This window comes from Corvus hawaiiensis, chromosome 9 (assembly GCF_020740725.1).
Source record: "Corvus hawaiiensis isolate bCorHaw1 chromosome 9, bCorHaw1.pri.cur, whole genome shotgun sequence".
Taxonomy (NCBI): domain Eukaryota; kingdom Metazoa; phylum Chordata; class Aves; order Passeriformes; family Corvidae; genus Corvus; species Corvus hawaiiensis.
In genome coordinates this window covers 27145046-27162653 of record NC_063221.1, presented here as the reverse complement: position 1 = coordinate 27162653, position 17608 = coordinate 27145046, and the positions used below count along the sequence as shown (strand labels likewise).

The 17608-nt window shown below is 41.9% G+C and overlaps 1 protein-coding gene across 4 annotated transcripts in view; it reads left to right on the top strand.

Moving 5' to 3' along the window:
- Positions 1 to 454: 454 nt before the first annotated feature.
- The window catches only part of TTC39A (tetratricopeptide repeat domain 39A), a 51635-nt gene continuing 34481 nt past the window's right edge, over positions 455 to 17608 (top strand). For 2 of the 4 annotated variants that reach the window (XR_007205392.1, XM_048313044.1), the window contains exons 1-2: positions 8548 to 8720; positions 10838 to 10942. Coding sequence is in view for 3 of the 4 variants with exons in the window: in XM_048313044.1 (XP_048169001.1) it covers positions 8683 to 8720; positions 10838 to 10942 (143 nt within the window). In the remaining variant the exon portion in view is untranslated. Of the gene's footprint in view, positions 627 to 8533; positions 8721 to 10837; positions 10943 to 17608 lie in introns of those variants that run through there. The other 2 variants (XM_048313046.1, XM_048313047.1) reach the window with 2 other exon arrangements.

Below are 17608 nucleotides of genomic sequence, written 5' to 3'. Positions count from 1 at the left end.
TTCCATCTGAGGTGTGAACCCTGTGGGGTGTTACTCCCGTGGTACAACTCACAGACCCCTGGGCTGGGGGTAGACAGCCGCACCCTGGCAAACGCTGCCTTGGCAGCAGGTGCAGAGTGCAGCTAATTGAAAACTTGGCGAAATATGACTTATGTTTTCCTCATGTTTTTTCTCGAGCGGAATTAATGACTCCAATTCCAGCACACAGTAGGGGTGCCCGCGCTCCTCTCGGCCGTTCCCGGAGTCTTTCGCGCCGGTGCGGAGCGACACGCCCGGGTCCCGCCCGAGCGCTGCGGTGGGACCGTAACCCCGGGCTATAATCCCGTCCCATTCCATCCTCTCCCATTCCCATCCCCACCACCGGCGGAGGGCGGGCGCTGCCGCAGCCGCTCACCTGCGGGGGCGGCCCCTCCGCCCGGCCCGGCCCGGCCCTGCCCTGCCCGAACATGCGCCGAGGCCCCGGCTGCCGTCGCTCCACACGCACACCATGCGAGGTGGCTGCGGCGGCCGCCGGGGAGCAGCAGCAGCAGCGCCAGCCGTGCCCGCCGCCCTCCCGCCCTCCCCTCAGCTGCTGCCCGTCGCGACGCCTCCATGGACGCCCGCCCGGCCGGCAGCGCCGGCGCCCGGTACGGGGCTGGGGGGGGCCGGGGGGTTCGCTGGGGGACAGCTCCGCCTCCGCCGGGCTCTGGGGCTGCTCCGTCCCGGGCGAGAGGAGGGGCTGGGAGCGCCTGTCGCGGTGCCCGCAGGAGCGGAGGGTCCGGCCGCGGGACGGCGTGAGGGCGGTGGGGTTCCGGGCGAGCCGGGCGCTGGAGCCGCTGAGGGCAGTTCGGGCCCCCGGACTGACCCCGACGGGCTCTCGGGGCTGTGGCCGGAGCCGCCTGCGGCCCGCGGGCAGGGGCTGCCCAGGCCGGGACCGGGCCACTCCGCGGGCCGCTCTGGCTACTAGCCTGACCCTGCTGTGGGCAAGGACTGTGCCCACCAGTGCCGGCTGAGCCACCCCACTGCGCGGGCACAAACTGGTTCTTGCACTTTGAGGGGGTTTTCTTTTTTCTTAGAAAAAAGCATTAGCTTGAGCTAATTACATACCTGCGCAGCAGCCCTTCAGTAGTTACATGCAAATTGTCTTTGGGCTTCAAAGGGTTGTGGAAGAGCGTGGAAGACCAGGTCCTTTTGCTTGAGCTCCTGTTTGTGCAGCTAGCAACGCACCTTGACAGTGAAACGCTGACATTAATTACTCTGTAACTCAATACCTTCTTGCTCGCCCTCACGAACAAGCTGCAGGTGGATAACTTTCTCCATTCCAGGTGTGCACTCCCACTGCCCCTAAAATACATAAACTTCCATTGTGTGCGTGCTTCAAAAGCTGAATCAGTCTGCAAATAACATTCTTCTCCCGTGATGACGGCGTGTTAAGTTTTAGACATGGCTGCATTAAAGGTCGGCTTGTGGATTCTGTGTTTGACATAAGACATTTATAATAATCTGCTTTATAATCTATACAGGAGTAGAAGCTTTTAAGCGTGCAGTTGTTGGAGAGGTCAGCAAACTGCTGGTAATGGCTCTGTTCATGGTTCTTCATCAAGTGTGGGACAGTGGTGTACTCTCTCTCTCTGGCTGCATGGTTTCCTTTTATCTTAAGGTTGAAAACAGCAAACATTTACCTGAGACTTTATTTCTGCTGAAGAAACCATGATGGAAAAAACATTTCCTCAACTTTAGATTATATAAGATGTACAATAGTGCTCCTTTTTGGTGGCACTGATATTAATGTTAGAGTCACTACAAAGACCAAAGAAGGTGGTCTAGTGGCATTTAAAACAGCAAAGTCCTGTGGGATTTAAAAATCCAGAGTGTTAGACTTGCTAAATTGATCAAAAATGACCTGGCTATTAGTATTTTTATATACAACCTCTATCTGGAAGTACTCAAGGCCAGGTTGGATGGGGCTCTGAGCAACTTGGTGTAGTGGAAGGTGTGTCTGCCCACAGCAGAGATAATGTTTAAGGTCCTTTCCAACCCTGACCGTTCAATGATTCTGTGATTTTTAAGAGCTTTATATAGTTTTGTTGCCATGTTCTGTCTTGATAATTCTTTCATGAACCAGCAATTGTTTAAATACTATTTTTTAACTCCAGGCTGGAAAGGTGGGCTCTGTGTTTGTAATAAGGATGTTAAATGACCTCCAGGTGCTGTGTTTGCACTGACAACAGCAGCAGGCTGAAAGACTGTGGTTGCGTTGTGCTTCAGGAAGTTCTGAATGTGGGGAACAATGTGTGCGAAACTACGTAGCAACAGGAAGGAGCTGGGTGAATTTTGTCAGCTTGGGCAGGTTGTCCCGAAACTCTGTGTTACTGAAGCTGCTGGAGCATTTGGTGCTGGCTCCTCATCCCCTTTCTGGAGCTCCATCTGCTGGAATCTAAAGGGATTCAGATGTTTCTGTTACTGTGCTACAAAGTGTTGAAAAGTATATATCAGGACTAGTTTGTGGGAAAAGATTACTATTTTCTTATTGTAGGTCATATTTTACTTAAATCACTCCTTTAAAAACCCAATGAAGCTCCTAGACAGTGTTTTCACAGAGCTGAATTTGTGGTTTCTCTAAGTACCACATGTATTTTGGGAATAGATTGAAATTATCAACTCATAGTTGGAGGACAAAATGATCTAATGGACTGGTTGGAACTGAGAAGTAAACGGATTTTTGAGTAGGGGTGATGAAAAATGGCTTCCCATTTTAGAGACAGCTGTTGTCTTCAACTTGATAATAAAACTTTCAGTCACCTGTTGCGAAAAAGCAGTTGTCAGAAGAAAGTCTCAGTGTTAGGATGGCCATTCAGATATACTTGACTTAATGGCTGGAATCTCAGATGTATATCAAACAGAATGCAGTACTGAACTTGGACATAATTTTACATTTCTTTCTAACTGAAATTGCCATCCTGAGCTGATGAAATCTTCTCACTGCATCTACATCAAAGTTTTACATTTTGGCTGGTCCGTGTTTCCTGTCAAAAAGGGAAAAAAAATGACAGAAGGATCCCAGACTAACTGAATTAGAGTTCAACATCAGCCTCACTTGTTTTGGCTTTCATTTGTTTTTTCTCCTCAGGTAGTTTGCTTAGTTGCTTTCCCACTCTGAAATGGAGAGAATAATAACTATTTTCTTCTTGAAGCCACTGTACCAAAGAATAACTCTTCAAAATGGCTTTAGCAATGCTGAGTGCCAAAACAACTTCCTACTGGTACTTCTTTTTCTGTTCTTGAGTATTGATTCAGTGGGCAGGTTCAAGAGAGCTGTAAAGGTGTATTGAAATGCCATGCTTGAATTTTTATTTAATTGGAGAGAAAGTGGCATTGTTATTGGTCAAGGTACTGTGAAGTATACTTTGCAGATGACTTCTGAAGAATAAAGTCAGGTTGTTGGAGCTCTCAGGGAAATGTAATCTGAAATGTCATGTAAAGCAATGATTAAAGGCAAAGCAGTAATCCCCTATTTGTTCAAGTATTTTGTGTCATTCCTATATATTATTTTTATGGAGTGTAAAATACTGTTCAGCAGTGGAATGATAACAAAAGCATGGATTTTTTTTTTTTAAGCTCCATATTTTGAAAATGCTTTGCATAGATTTAATGAAAAAACCAACCAAACCAACCCAACCAAATGAAACAAAACCAAACAAAGAAACATTTCAGCTCACATGAAGTACTGCAGGAAAATGCTTTTTGGGCCAGAATGTGTGTTTCATCCTTTTTGTGTTGGTCACCACACTGAAGTCTGAAAGAAGGGAAGTGTAAATCAGCATAAACAGTACAAATCAGACTTCACAAACAGCTGAAGAAAGATGCACAGGTAACTTTCTTGTTACCTACCAGTCAGTCTTTATCATTGCTAGGAAGTGCAGAATCCAGCCAAAAGGGGGAATTGCCTGACATCCCTCCCTAAATTCTCACCGAGTCCGATTTCAGAAGCAATACAGAGCTCTACCCTGACCTTGCAGTCCTTAGGAAAACAAATCTCACCGATTTTGTCTGGCTTCTTACCATGAATGTGGCAGAGTGAGTTTGCATTTTGCTTCATGCTGTATCTGTTTGTTTGCTGGGTACCTAATTGTGCTCAATAACATTACATGATAGTGGTCTAGTACAGCTCTTGCTGATTTGTTTTTATCTCATTAGTTTTAGTGAGATGAGAATTAGACCTTTAAAAATCGAGTGTACCTATGTCAGACGTGTAGGTGGACCAGAGGCAGTAAAACTGAAAAGTCAGAGGACTTGGAAAAAAGAGTAAGTGGGTATTGTAAGGTTGTCTAAAAACCCCCAAAGGCATGATACCAATCACATGTGACCTTCAAAGTGACAAAGATTGTAGATCATCTGAATTAAGAAAGAATAGCTATTAAAGCTTGCTAAATATTACTGCGCTCTGATTTATGATGAAAATTTACTCTTAATTGCAGTGATCCTGTTAATTTCTGTAATACTGAATATATTTGTTTTAGTTCACTGCTCATCCTGTGTGAGGTAACTTTTTCTTTGTACATTCCAATAGATACCAGTGTAGTTGCAGGATGTTTGGGCTTACTTTTGTAATATGCCAGACTGGATTGTGTGTCTTTGTATGTATTTTCATTCTGTTTGATGCAGGCAGTTCTACTGACTGGGAGTGCTCACCCACAGTGGTGCAGTCAGTCCTCTGAGCAGTCATGGCAGTACAACAAGGAAAGAGAACGGTAGAAATGACACCAGTACATTTTATTTGTCTGAGCAAACCTATCTTAATGAATTTACTGCATTGTTTGCCCATTCAAATACAGGATGAGAACTGTGAGCGTAATGCAAACTAGATCCTGCTTGGTCCAAGTTAAACATGGTAGGACCAAGGGCAGAACATGAGTCTGCCAGTTCCCTGGGCTTTTTGTTGCTCACTTGGACTGCTTTGCCTCATGCCTTTGATTTGTGAGCCTTTGCTGGAACAGAAGGGCCTTTTAAAAGACCTTTGACGTTGCTGAGGCATCAATAACTCAGTGGTTTGAGAGCTGAATTAACCTCAAAAATAAATGGTGTCATAGTCCATGTACAACTTGAAATACTATGATATCCTGAATTCCAGAATTGCATCACTGTTGTGTCTCTATGCAGAATAGCTGGAGAACACGAATATTGAAACCTTTCCAGTTGCTTTGTTGTTGAAGTAATGGCATTTCTGCAGCACCGAGAAGTCTTAGACATGGGCCAGAAAAGTGTTCAAGAACACAGAAAGATAAATGCTGAGGTATTACCAGCTTGGCACATAGAACAGGAAGGGATATGGGAAAATTAATTTTCTTGCATTAACTTATTTGCTTTTGAATTATGAAGACATTTCTGTATTGTCTGAAAACTGAAAAGTAACAAATTATTGTGAGAGCTGCTTATTTGTTCTTTTCATCCAAGATTATTTCTGATCTCATGTGGGTTTGGAAATGCTTGCAGAAGAAAATAATTCTTCCCGAGTGATGTGCTTTTTGTTTTCTTTGAATGTAGAGATTTTTTTCAGGCTCACAACATTTGTAGTGCAGTGTTGCTCAAAGAAATCAACTGTTTAGAAAAGTGGTAGTGGATTTAGGAATGACCTGGCAAACTGGAAAAGACTAAAGGAAGTAACCCCAGGTGTATCCTGGTATCTCCTAATGTCTCTGTGATTATCCAGCATTAGGAGAACAGAAAATGGTGTCATGGCAAGAATTTCTATATTCAGGGGTGATCTTTTTGAAAACAGGCAGTGGGAAGGACATCCTGGGGTCAGAGTTTGTACCATGGGATGTGAACTGCTGACCCTTTGCACAACAAAGGGCATGGAGAGGGACACAGCGGGGCTGAAGACCCCCAGACTTTTTCCTGTTTAGACTGTGAGGGGATAAAAGCCCAGGGGTTCCTTTGTTCGGATCCCTCCTCAGAGGCACCAGCTCGAGCTGTTATTTTGTTATTGCACCAAGATGAAATTATTTTAAGGATTGGGACATCTGAGACTCTGTTGTGGGAAACCTGAGGTCGAGCCTGTCTCACTGTGAGTGTGGGATGTGCAGCTGAGAAGGGGCTTTGGTCCCAGCTCAGGTGATGGTTGTGTGACTGCCAGTGGCTCCTGGATGGTCAGACAGGGAATTTCCTTAACACTGAAATGGAGACCTTTGAAATGTGCTTTGGGATGCTCCTCACATCTGTGAATGGTTGTAGCGTTAGCACTGTGAAGCTTAAATGGTGTTTGTTTCTTTGTATTTTATTCTCCTCCTCCAAATGAAGTTACCCATGCTCGCTACCTCAGCTGACTTTTGCAGATAAGGTAGATTTGGCAGAGAAATGCGTCCATATTTTAGGATATGACTGATTTAACTCGCTTTTAGTGTTTCACAGCACTGAAGGAGATCTTGAATTACTATTAAAAGCGTTACTACAAAGGCACAAACCTCAGACTCACCTTTTTTTGTAAAATTCTGATAATTGCTGAGGTTGAGTATTTTAGCATTTTGCACAGTGTAAGGTTCAAGATGCTTTTTTTATTGAAGAAATCTGTAAAACCCAATGACAAATCCCAAAGCTTATGCACTTCAAACTCATAGTAAGAAACCAGTCAACATCATGCACACAGTGAAGTAAAATTATGCATAAATATGGTAACTCTCATGCTCAAAAATCATGTGTCCCTTTCCTTTTGACCATGGAAAACATGATTTTTTTTTTTTGAAGATGGTTTACAGTTCATTAATATTCCAAATTGTAGTTTTGCTTATTTCTGCTTATTAATTTTGTTTGATACTGCTGTTGACATAGAAAGGATCTGGTGCTTAAGTAAAAGGGGTATTGCCTGGGATATCCCAAGAAATTGTGCTTCCAACTAGAGACAATGGGGATGCAGTGGAGTAAGGAGAGGAGCTCTTACTGTAATGCCCAGGATATATCGTGGTTGTGATTTGTGAAGCAACCCCACTCATGGTCCCTGGGGTTGATTTCATAATGATTTCATAAACAAAACCACAAGGAGAACCATATGACTGTCCTTGCAAAACCTGCTGCCCAAAAGAAAAAAGGGAAAGAACCTTGTAGAACCAGCAGGGAAATGGCTTAAATGTGGAAATATTTCAGATCTGAGTTTTTACATTTGTTTTCTTCAGTTAAAGGAAAACATACATATATGTGGGGAAGGAGAGGTTGCATACTGGAGGATGTCTGAGCATATAATTGTTTCTAGAGTAGTGGTATTCAAATAAAAACCTGCCAAATCAAGTCTTGAAGAACTTGGCAGAGACAGCCAGAGCCTTCACCGTACAAGGCTTTAAAGACTATTTGAGGAATACAGTATTAATTAGAAATTGTACAAACAGCTAGTGAGAATGATGAAAAACATTTTCAGAGTAGCCCATGATCCTGCCATGGAAGCAGCCAGTTAATTTTAAGTTGTAACCAGTAGTTATTCCCAACCAGGGAAAAAAAACCCCAGTTATGTCTTTTATCTCCTGCTGTGGCCCAGGTACACAGTGCTGCTAGGAACATGTAATGGAGTCATTAATGGGGCAGCCTGTGGATCTATTACAGTAATTTTTATACCAAATGCAGCACAGGCTTTTCCTGTACAGGATGCCATAAAACCAGCAAGAGATTTAATCAGATGTGTTAATGGATTCAGAGTATCTTCCTGGAATTGTCCTTTCCTGGTTTATCATTTTTAGGTTTTTCTTCAGCAATGTATGTCTTCATTATTGGTACTGCTTTGTGTAATCTAGCAAACATAATTTTTGACATTAGATGCTCTTGCAGAAACTAATTTATATAAGTAGATTGTGGCTGATCAACTTCTACAGTCCAGCTCTCAAAATGAGAGGAAGGACTGCTAATGCTGCTTGTAGTTACGTACAGGGCTGGTACAGCTGATGTGCCAGCAAAGCAGTTCAGAGGTATACACTGTTTAATTTTGGGCAAGATCGGCCAGATGAGCTCATTCCACTGATTAAGTTGTTAGTGCCAACTCGCCTCATTTTCCATGGCATTAAAGAGAGATTGTTACAAAGAGCATGTAAAGTCTCAGTTCCTCCCAAAGGTACAGGAACTAACGAAAAGCAGCAGTTTGGCTGCTGGGTCGAAGCCTGTTTTGAGGAGAATCCTTTCTGGGAAGAAGTACTTGCTTGTCTCTCTCGCCTGTGTGCTTCTCACATTTGCAGCAATTACTGCCAGAGTGCTGCCTGTCAGCTGCTCTCGTTTGGCTCTCCGTTCTGGTTCACGGGTTTCTGATGTGGGCCACTGCCACATGCAGTAATTCTTGTTGTTTCAGGTCTGTAATTACAGGGGTATTTGGCTTCTGCCTGGTCTGGACAGAAGGAAAGGTGGCTGATGCTGCTGCTCATTCCAGACAGGTCTGTAGATCAGAGATAGGTTGGCAGCCGCCAACCCTCCTACATTAGAGGTATCCAGCTGTAAATATATGCAGTGGTATATGAACCTGGTGTGCCACGGAGTGGCTTCCAAATCGCTGATTTGTAGGATGTGTTCGGTGAATTAGCGATGCTCCTGTTCCCGTGGCAGTGTCCAATCGCAGAGTGTGGTGCCGCAGGCAGGCGCTGCCCTGCGCTCCCACCGGGACTGTCACTCGCAGCTGGCTCAGGAGCACCGAGCGCTGCTGATGTTCGAGCCTAAAAGCTGAGTGGGCTTACAATGACTATGTCAGAACACGCAGGAGACTCAGCAGAGAGGTGAGTAGCAGCACACAGCATTTTCCATTTGGCTTAGAGGCAGTTCTGATCCTGCTGTTGGAAGCAGGAGGGAATCTGCAGCCCACTGAGGCATGACTAATCAGTTTGCTAAAATGCTGAGCACCTTTGAGTTTAAAATATTTCTGCCCTATTGTTAACAGTGACAAATGATGGTTTGTAGCATTTATGTGAGGTGTGTATTTTGCCCAGGTCTTAAGCCCTCGACTTGGGAGCTACATCCTATGGCAGGTTTCCTTGGAGTATGAGGGAAATGTGCAGCTTCTGTTCTTGCTGTTGCTGTGGGTAGCACTGTGTCATTAATTGTTATTCCAGAAAAGAAGCCAAGTAATTATTGTATCTCATTTCTGCTTTGAGCTTCAGCAGTGGTTTTATTCTTTGTCATCTTTCTGTTTCAAAGGAATATTTTGAAAAGGTTTATTTGTATTGAATGGGGTAATTCTCCTGCATGACAAGAAATGAACAAACAAAAAACCCAGGTAAAATGTTAGTAGTCTAAATATTTTAAAACACGTGAAGATGTGCTTTATGTCATGTTAAAAATGCTATTTGGTTTGGGCACACAGATTTAAAAACAGGAAGGTAGGAATTTTAATACAATCAGCAATAATTGACCAAGTTTTAATTATTAAGTAGGGCTTAGAATAGGCAGACATGATACTGCATTTTGTATGAGATGGATGCCAAGGCTTGGTTAATCAATGCTTGCAAAGCACTTGGAAAGTGTCTTGAGTGCAAAAGGATTTGCAGTGTATCTGAAGTTGTGATGACAAAGCCACTAGGAACAGCATCACGTGATGTTTCTCTCAAATTTACAGTCCTGTTTTATATATATATAACTATACACTTTATTTCTTTGTGGTCATTATTCCTAGAACCAAACCACTGCTGCAGTGGGTGGTTATTACTGATGCTATCTGCTTGTGCTGTGCTCCCCTGCCTTTTCCTTAAGATGTTATCAGGACTTTGCTTTCTGTTTTTCTTTTCAGCATTCTGTGTTGTGCCATTTTTTAAGGAACTAACACAATTTCTAAGTCACATGATAGATCACATTAGTTAGAGCTGTTCAGAATCAGGAACATGATGAGGATTTGTTTGTATTTTGTTGGAGGATGTTTTGTACAGGCTCGTATACAATATATTAGAGCCGTGTAGCTCTTTGATCATTATATGCAGATGTTTCAACTGTCCTAACACTGGCTAGGTGACCTTAACTTTGTGAGTGCAGGGCTTTATTCTTTCTTTTGTGTATTTTGGTTTTTTTTTTGTCCAGCAGTTCTGGTGGTGATGAACTTGGGCCAAACTAACTCAGCTAGTCTGTATTATCCTGTTGCCAGTAACTTAAAGACCAGCTGAGAACCCTTGTGACAGGTCAGGCTGACATCTGAATGTTGTAAAGTAGAAAAGTACAGCCAGAGTAAGTCACTGAGAGTCTTCTGACTTTGATATACAGCAGCAGTTTGTTTTTTCCTTTGAGTGCAGTAGCACTTCTTAGGGACAGTGATGTTCCCAGGAACATGCACAACGGGAAGTTTTAACCCACCTCTGAGTTTGTAGTGGTCTGTTGCTCAGGCACCACACTGAACGTGAGCTGATTTAAGGCAGATCTTCCAGCAGCAGTCAGGGTAATACTCTGATGCAGATTGACAATATCTCATCCTTAAAGTGATAACATGATCGTGATGTCACCAGCTGGAGTCTGGCAGCCTTACAATCAGATGTGCATTGTCACCCAGTGCTTCTGTGTTCCTGGTACCTGAGCTCATCAAATTGCTGTGCTCCCACATGGCAAATTCTGCATGTCCAGGTTCTTATGTAAAGTATGTGCAGTATTTTTTTTTCCAAAAAATTAAAGATTTCAGTTGCTTTTCAAATGTTACTTTGTGAAAGCATAGTTAAACCCCCCCCCCCCCCCCCCCCCAAAACCCAAATCCACAAACATAATAGGAGTCGCTTTCACTTTTTGCAATCGCTGGAGGTGAAATAGCAGGTTATGCAAGGGAATAAATCTGGAAATTGAGCAAGAGGGGTTCAAATGTAGCAGTAATGCCCTGGTAGAAGGAGAACAGATGTGCTGAGTTTATTATCTCTTCTGGCAGGTCATCTACGTCAGACCTCAATGTGGCACTGCGTGAATGTATGGCAGCTCTGGATTTATTTCTTAACAACAAGTTCTCGGATGCTTTGGCTTCTTTACAAGCAAAGTAAGTTTATAAGATTTCCTAGTTTTTCTCTGTTTATTTTTCTTTGCTTCACCATCTCTCAAGAGATTTTGACCAGACAGCTGGTTCTCTGTTAATAGTTGATATGTCTGTATAGTTTTTGTTCAGAAGGGGGTGGTAAGTTAATGTGTTACATTTTGGGGAAGACAGATAAGTGCTTTGCACTTGTGTGAGTAAATAACAAGATTGATCAAAGATGTCTACTAAATTTATGGAGTTGATGTCCAAAGAAGTAACCCCTCAGCTTTAGTGCAATATGGGATTCTTGCTCCTGGAAGAATAAAAACTATGTTCTGTCACAAAACTGTCGTATTTTATTTTTGTCTCCTTTCCCATATTTTTTTTGCACACTGTGAGCATCTGAATAATTACAGTTTTGTGTCTAAATGAGCAACTGACCATGAATTAAAGGCTTGAGAAACATTAGGTATGAATTCTTTTTTTGTTGCTGTAACCAGTTGCAGAAACTTTCTCACAGCTTATTTTGCAATTCAGTGTTGTGGTCAGGCACTCTGTTTCCTAATTATGTTGCAGCCCAACATGTAATGAGTGGCCCAGCTGCAAGGAGTGAGGTCATGAAATAGTTCCTAAAAATTGTTGTGTCTTTACAGTGTCTGTGATCTGTCATACCCTGTCCTGAAGTTATCTGTGTTCTTGGCTTGTTGAAGTCTGTGGTTAATTTAAATTTCTCCCCCACCCACCCAATTTGCTCAATTTATTTTTGAGCCACCAGCAAATTACATAATGCCTTCCTTTAGGACACTGGAATACCAAACAAGTGAAATTCATAGGTGATGCAGTAGTGTGTATTTGATATGCATCAGGGTAACAACTCCTTTGGTGAGGTATCAACCTCATATTTGATGTCAGAAGCTGAAGCTTAGCCATGTAAGTACACTCTGGAAAAAACATTCATGATAAAATTTAACATCAGCTGTATTAATAATGCTGGCTTTATTCACAACAGTGTTGTTTAGTGTTTATATATCATCAGAAGATATAATAAAAATGGTAAAAAGAATAACTGTGTTTTCATTAAATCCTGACAGTAAAGCCCCTGCGCCCATCTGAGAATGCTCACTCAGTGCTTAGCATAAAATCAGGGGGTATTTTATTGCAGCAGGTTTCCAAAACACTGCAGAAGCTAGTGAGGCTATGGTTTGTTTTTTTCTGTAAATCCATTTTTCTTCTGTTGCATATGGTTTTCATTCAGCTTTTGTTGGGCTCTGCAGAACATATTTCATGAGCTGATACTCTGTTTTTGTACCTGACTGTATTCCACACTGCAAACCATTTTGAAACTAATTTTTCATGTTAGCCTGTTGTTATGAGGAGGCCCTTATTCCTGTTGCCTTTGGCAGTGAGGGAAATAGAGACTTATGATCTTTGTGAGTGCAACAAAGAAACAGGATGCTGAATTTTCCCACAGATGAAACCCATTATGGACACACTCCATCTCTTTAAGGAATGAGAAGAGTTGTAGAGTGGGCACATGTGGTAGCACTGAGTATTTTCTTTCAGAGCCACCAGGTCCTCACTGTTCCCATTTAGTGTGCTGAGATTTGAAATAAGTTTTCATAGTCCATAAACATACTGTTTAGAGAAATACTTTTCAGTTTTTAAATGCTTGTGAAGAACTTCGTATCTTAGATTTTTGCGGCTTTAACGGTTCTGGTGTAGGAGAAACTCTGCTCTCTATTACATTAATGCAGATTGACTAAATTACTCACATTTGGCTTCCACAATAAGTGTATTTTCAACTAATTTGTACCATGTGAAACTGACAGCAGATTTGGCACAATGTGTGGGGCTTAAAATCAGAAGAGCTTTCCTAGCCACTTAAAAATAAATATCTGAGGATGGTGTCTAGACTTGTGTTGAGGTAAGGCTCTTTTTTCCTGGTAAAAAAGCAAATCCATCATAAAGAGAAGCAATTTCATTATAAAGAGGAGATCTCATTTCATAGAAAAAATACATCTGGTGTTTTTCCTTCGTGTTACATAATTTTCTTGTTTCCTGAGCTACCTTTTAGCTTTAAGAGTCAGTTTTCATTATTATTAACAATCACTGTACAATAGTGAGTTCTGATTATCTTGTGCTTTCTGCAGTAAGTGTAATTAAATTTATCTTTTATATGGAGTTCTCACACTGCATCCAAGAACTCTTAAGAAATTCCTAAAATTCAGTCACTAAGCACAGCAGTGATTTTCAATATATAATGTGTTAACTGCAACATGTGTAACACTGAAACTGTCCAGTCACTGGTGTAGGGGAAAAAAATTCTCAACTTCCTTCTCAGCCCTGAGACATACAGTAAATCCATTAAATGCTGACTGGATTTTAGCCCTTGTACAATTGCAAACAGACAATAATAAATTAAAAGTTGGTTCAGGTAAGATGTCCCCTTCCCTTCCCAAGACATATGTTTAATATTTTAATATTTATCCTGAAAGAAAACATGGCATAATCACCTGATAACTTGCTGATGTCAGATCCATTGGGAGAATGGTAAATAAGATAAATTAATGACAAAATTTTCTGGACCGCTGGATGAGCTGCACCACATGTGTTGCTGCTTGCAATTTTAAAGGAATAGTAAGGCAGTGATTCATTCCAGGCAGTTGACTTTATTCTGAAAATAGACTCCAAAAAGAACTTGACATTGTTTGGTGCAATATTAATTCTAGAATGACTGGGTTTTGAAAGCTTTTCCTGGGAACTGGTCACCCAAAGCTGAGGTGTGATTGTCAAGTGGAGAGTGGTGAAAGAGTAGGGGAAGCACACACAGGTAGAGTGAAGCTCTAGACAGTGTTTGGATAAATGCGTTGCTCAAAGCTTGAGTTAGCTGTTTATTGTAAGGAATGTCATGAACAAGAAGAAGGTTGTTATTTCTAGGGGGTTTTATCTTTTCATACCTAAAGTCTGGAAGAACACAACTTTTATAGTCTTCATAAATAAAATAATTGCTACCAAAACCTAACTAAATTGCTGGTTTCACCTCTTTGCTGGAAAAACTTAGTAGATTCTGAGTTTTGGAAAATGGCTTCGATCAAAAAGGCTCAGGAGATTTTTGGCTTGGACCATCCTGGTGGCTTGTAGTAGCAAGGGAGCTGGGATGTGGCTGACTGGAGATGTCTTTGCTGGTTGTTAACTTATTGCTACTGAGGAGGCTTTGCAGGAAACAGATTTTTGTCAGAAAAAGGCAGTTCATCAAATCAGAGCATTTCTGTGGAAGCCTCTGCCATAGGTCTAGTGGGTTGTTTGGACATTGGGTGGAACTTGGGATCAAAGATGAGGAAAGCCTTCAGGCCCCCTGTGTGACCACGTTCTCCTGATACAGGTTTGATTTGGGCATTGATCCCTCACTTTTGAGTCCTCCTGGATGAACAGACTGTTGACTCGTCTATGGAGGGTCTTTCTCGCTCCGTGCTGTTGGATTTGTTTTGATTGTTGGAAGCATCTTGATATTAAATCAACATATGGACTTGAACCTGAGGTTTCTGTGATTTAGTAATGCATGTCCTGTCTGCTGGATTACTGTTAGAGGATCTACAGAAAAGATTTTGGCGCTGTGTTTTTCCCAAAAGATTACTAGCCCTGGGTTAATTCTAAGGTCAAACCAAGCCAAGATTTTTGATTTTCATACTTCAGCTGGAAAGCTGTGATTGTCCTCACTTAAGCACTTGTTTTCACGCAGGAATAAAAGTGTTCTCCAGCAGCTCCAAGAAAGGGCAGTGCTGCAAGATGAGAATGATTGCACCATAGTTGGAGAAGAGGCATGTGGCAGAACTCCATAAGTGCCTAAAGATATTACTTATAATCCTCTTATTCAGTCATGTGATACCAACTACTGGGAAAAGTCATTAATCACAATACTAGTTGTATTCATGTCATACAGGCTTGTTAACTCCAGCAATGTCCTGAGGAAATTGCTGCTGAGGAATCAAAAGAAAAGTAAAAAGATACCAAGTTTCATTCTGTATCCATCTGTATGAAATGCAGGCCTTAAAACTCCTGGCAATACACCAGGATGTAGCTGGCAACTTTAATTGAATGATTAACAGCATGGATAAGTTGCATTTCTACCATCATCCCCACCCCTGAAAAAAAAAGAGCAAATTTGAATGTTGCTAAATACCAGTTGGCTAATGATAGACATTAATCATTATCTCCTTTAAATATTAGAAGCAAAATAGATTAAACCATTGATTAGGGAAGGGGTGGTTTGGTTTCAGAACCAGAATTACTGGAGAGGGAAATCCCTCTTTGCCATATGGATGTGAAAAGTACCAATTTTCCTTTTAGTGCAGTGAATTCAATATTTATCTGCTTTGATTTTTGGAAGCAAATTTCTATAATTTTGGAAGGGTACTATTTCAGTCATTTCCCTGTGCTTTGAATTTGAGCCTCTGGAAGGGTTTTAGTTTAGTAAATACAAGATGAAGTGTGTTTTTCTGTTCCCAGTGAGGCTGATGAATAATCAAATGAACAGGAACATTTCATCAGGCTGGCATTTTAGTGTGTTCATTTTTTTCTACTTTACATTATCAGTCTACTGAAAGAATCATGATCTACGAGGCCAAGAAAGAGCTGTCCTGACTCCACTGGATTTTAAACGAATTTCTCTATTATCTGTCTTTTCTTCTTAGCTTGCAAATAAGATGGATGGTAGTATAGTCTGGGGCTTATAGCACTTATGGCACCAGGTGATTTCCCGAAACAGCTTTTCTGCTAGATTGGTTTAGATGATGAGGGCAAGTAGGAATTAAGGACAGCCACAGGGCATGGACTGCAGTGAAGTTTGAAGATGTGCACTGCAAATTCCTTCAGTGCAGCCACCCTGCTCTGTGCCCTGTGTCTTGGAAAAAGTAGCCCTTTATCATCAGTGTGAGGGTTGGGAAGGGAAGCACCAGGCCCAAGTCACCACAGTGAGTTACTAGATCACTGATTTGTGTGGGGTTGTCTGAAACTATCTGTTAAATTTTCTTTCAGTTCAGTCCAGATATTGAAACTTGGGGAGACAAGTGTATTTCTAGGGAGAAAATTAAGTCGTATGAGGTGTCTTTAAAGTCTGGCTTTTCTCCTTAAAACACAGAATAAGAGGAATTGAGGTAGAAGGTACTTCAGAAAGTCATGTACTCAGGCAGGGCCATTTTGAATATTCCCAAGGATATAAACTCTACAACTTTTCTGGGTGATGTGTGCCAGTGCATGGTCACCCTGACAGTAAAAAAAGTGTTTCCTGATGTTCAGACAGTGCCTCCTGTGCTTTAGGTTGTGCTCATTACCTCTGATCCTGTCCCTGGGCACCAGTGAAAAGAGCCTGGCTCTGTCCTCTTTGCTTCTTCCTCTCAAGTATTTCTATATATTATAGGAACCTCCTACAGAGCTTGCTCTTCTCCAGTCAGAACAGTCCAAGCTCTCTTGGCCTTTCCTCATAGGAGAGATGTTCCAGTCCCTTAATCATCCTCACCAACCCTGTTCTTGAGTCTGTCCATGCACTGAGGAGCCCAGAACTGGGCACAGCATTCCAGGTGGGGCCTCACCAGTGTTGTGCAGAGGGGAAGGATCCCCTCTCTCATCCTGCTGGCAGCAACACTCTTCTTAATGCAGCCCTATCTTTGTCAAGGGCACATTGCTGGCAATCACTTTCTCCTCTGAAGGGAAAAGAAAATGAAGAAGCACCTGAAGTAAACACATTCAGAACAGGTGTGCTGAGGGTGGAGATTTTGAAAGGATATCCTTGTTTGACTGCAAGTATTTTTGAATATTCCCTGCCATATAGAGCTATCTGATCTGTGCTAGAGTGTAAACAATTGAAATAGCAATTGTTGCTCCTTAACAGTATTTGTCTTAAGTAGTGCTATTTGTCAGGGGTGGATTAGCAAAGTCTACAGAGAGTTTCTGTGTCAGGAATTTATCTGAGCTTGCCCTTTAACGTATTTCTCCAGTCATCTTTATTAGACCTCTGTGCCTGAAGATATTTTGATTCACTTGCAGAGGATTACACCAGACACGGGTGAATGCTCTAAATGTGTGCAACATATAAACTCTCTTTCCTGTCAGAGGAAAGGTGCCAGTGATGGCTTCACATAGGAATTAACTGTTTTCCTTGCCAAAGTTTTTTACTTTCTGCCGAAGTGGCACCCCCTGAAACCCTACAGAGTAATATCTAAGTTGAACAGTTTGGGGCAGAGGGTTGGCAGAAGGGGAGAGGAGGAAAAAGCTGTACTCTTTGACATAGACCCTAATGCTTCCAGTGGGAAGATCTGTTTCAAGGAGATTCTATTTTGGCCAGAGTTATAGTATTGTGTCATTATCTCCTTGAGCCTGTCCCAAATTAGAAGAATATCAGCTGGATATTTGTCACATGTTGTAGTAGTCATTAGATACTCAAAAAAAACCCAACCCCACCATGATTCTATTGTCTCTGAATGGTGAACCATGTGGTTAATTCCTGTGCTTTATGTTTGTTAAGTACCTATCCTCAGCTCAGAATTGATACATTTTAGCAGAGTATGTAGAGCTGTAGACATGATTTCTTCTACAAATCTCAATCTATTACTGTTTCTTGGTTATTTTGCATGTCTTTTGTGTTGATTTCTAGTTCATTTAGACCTTGTTCCCATGAGTCTTATACATTTCTGG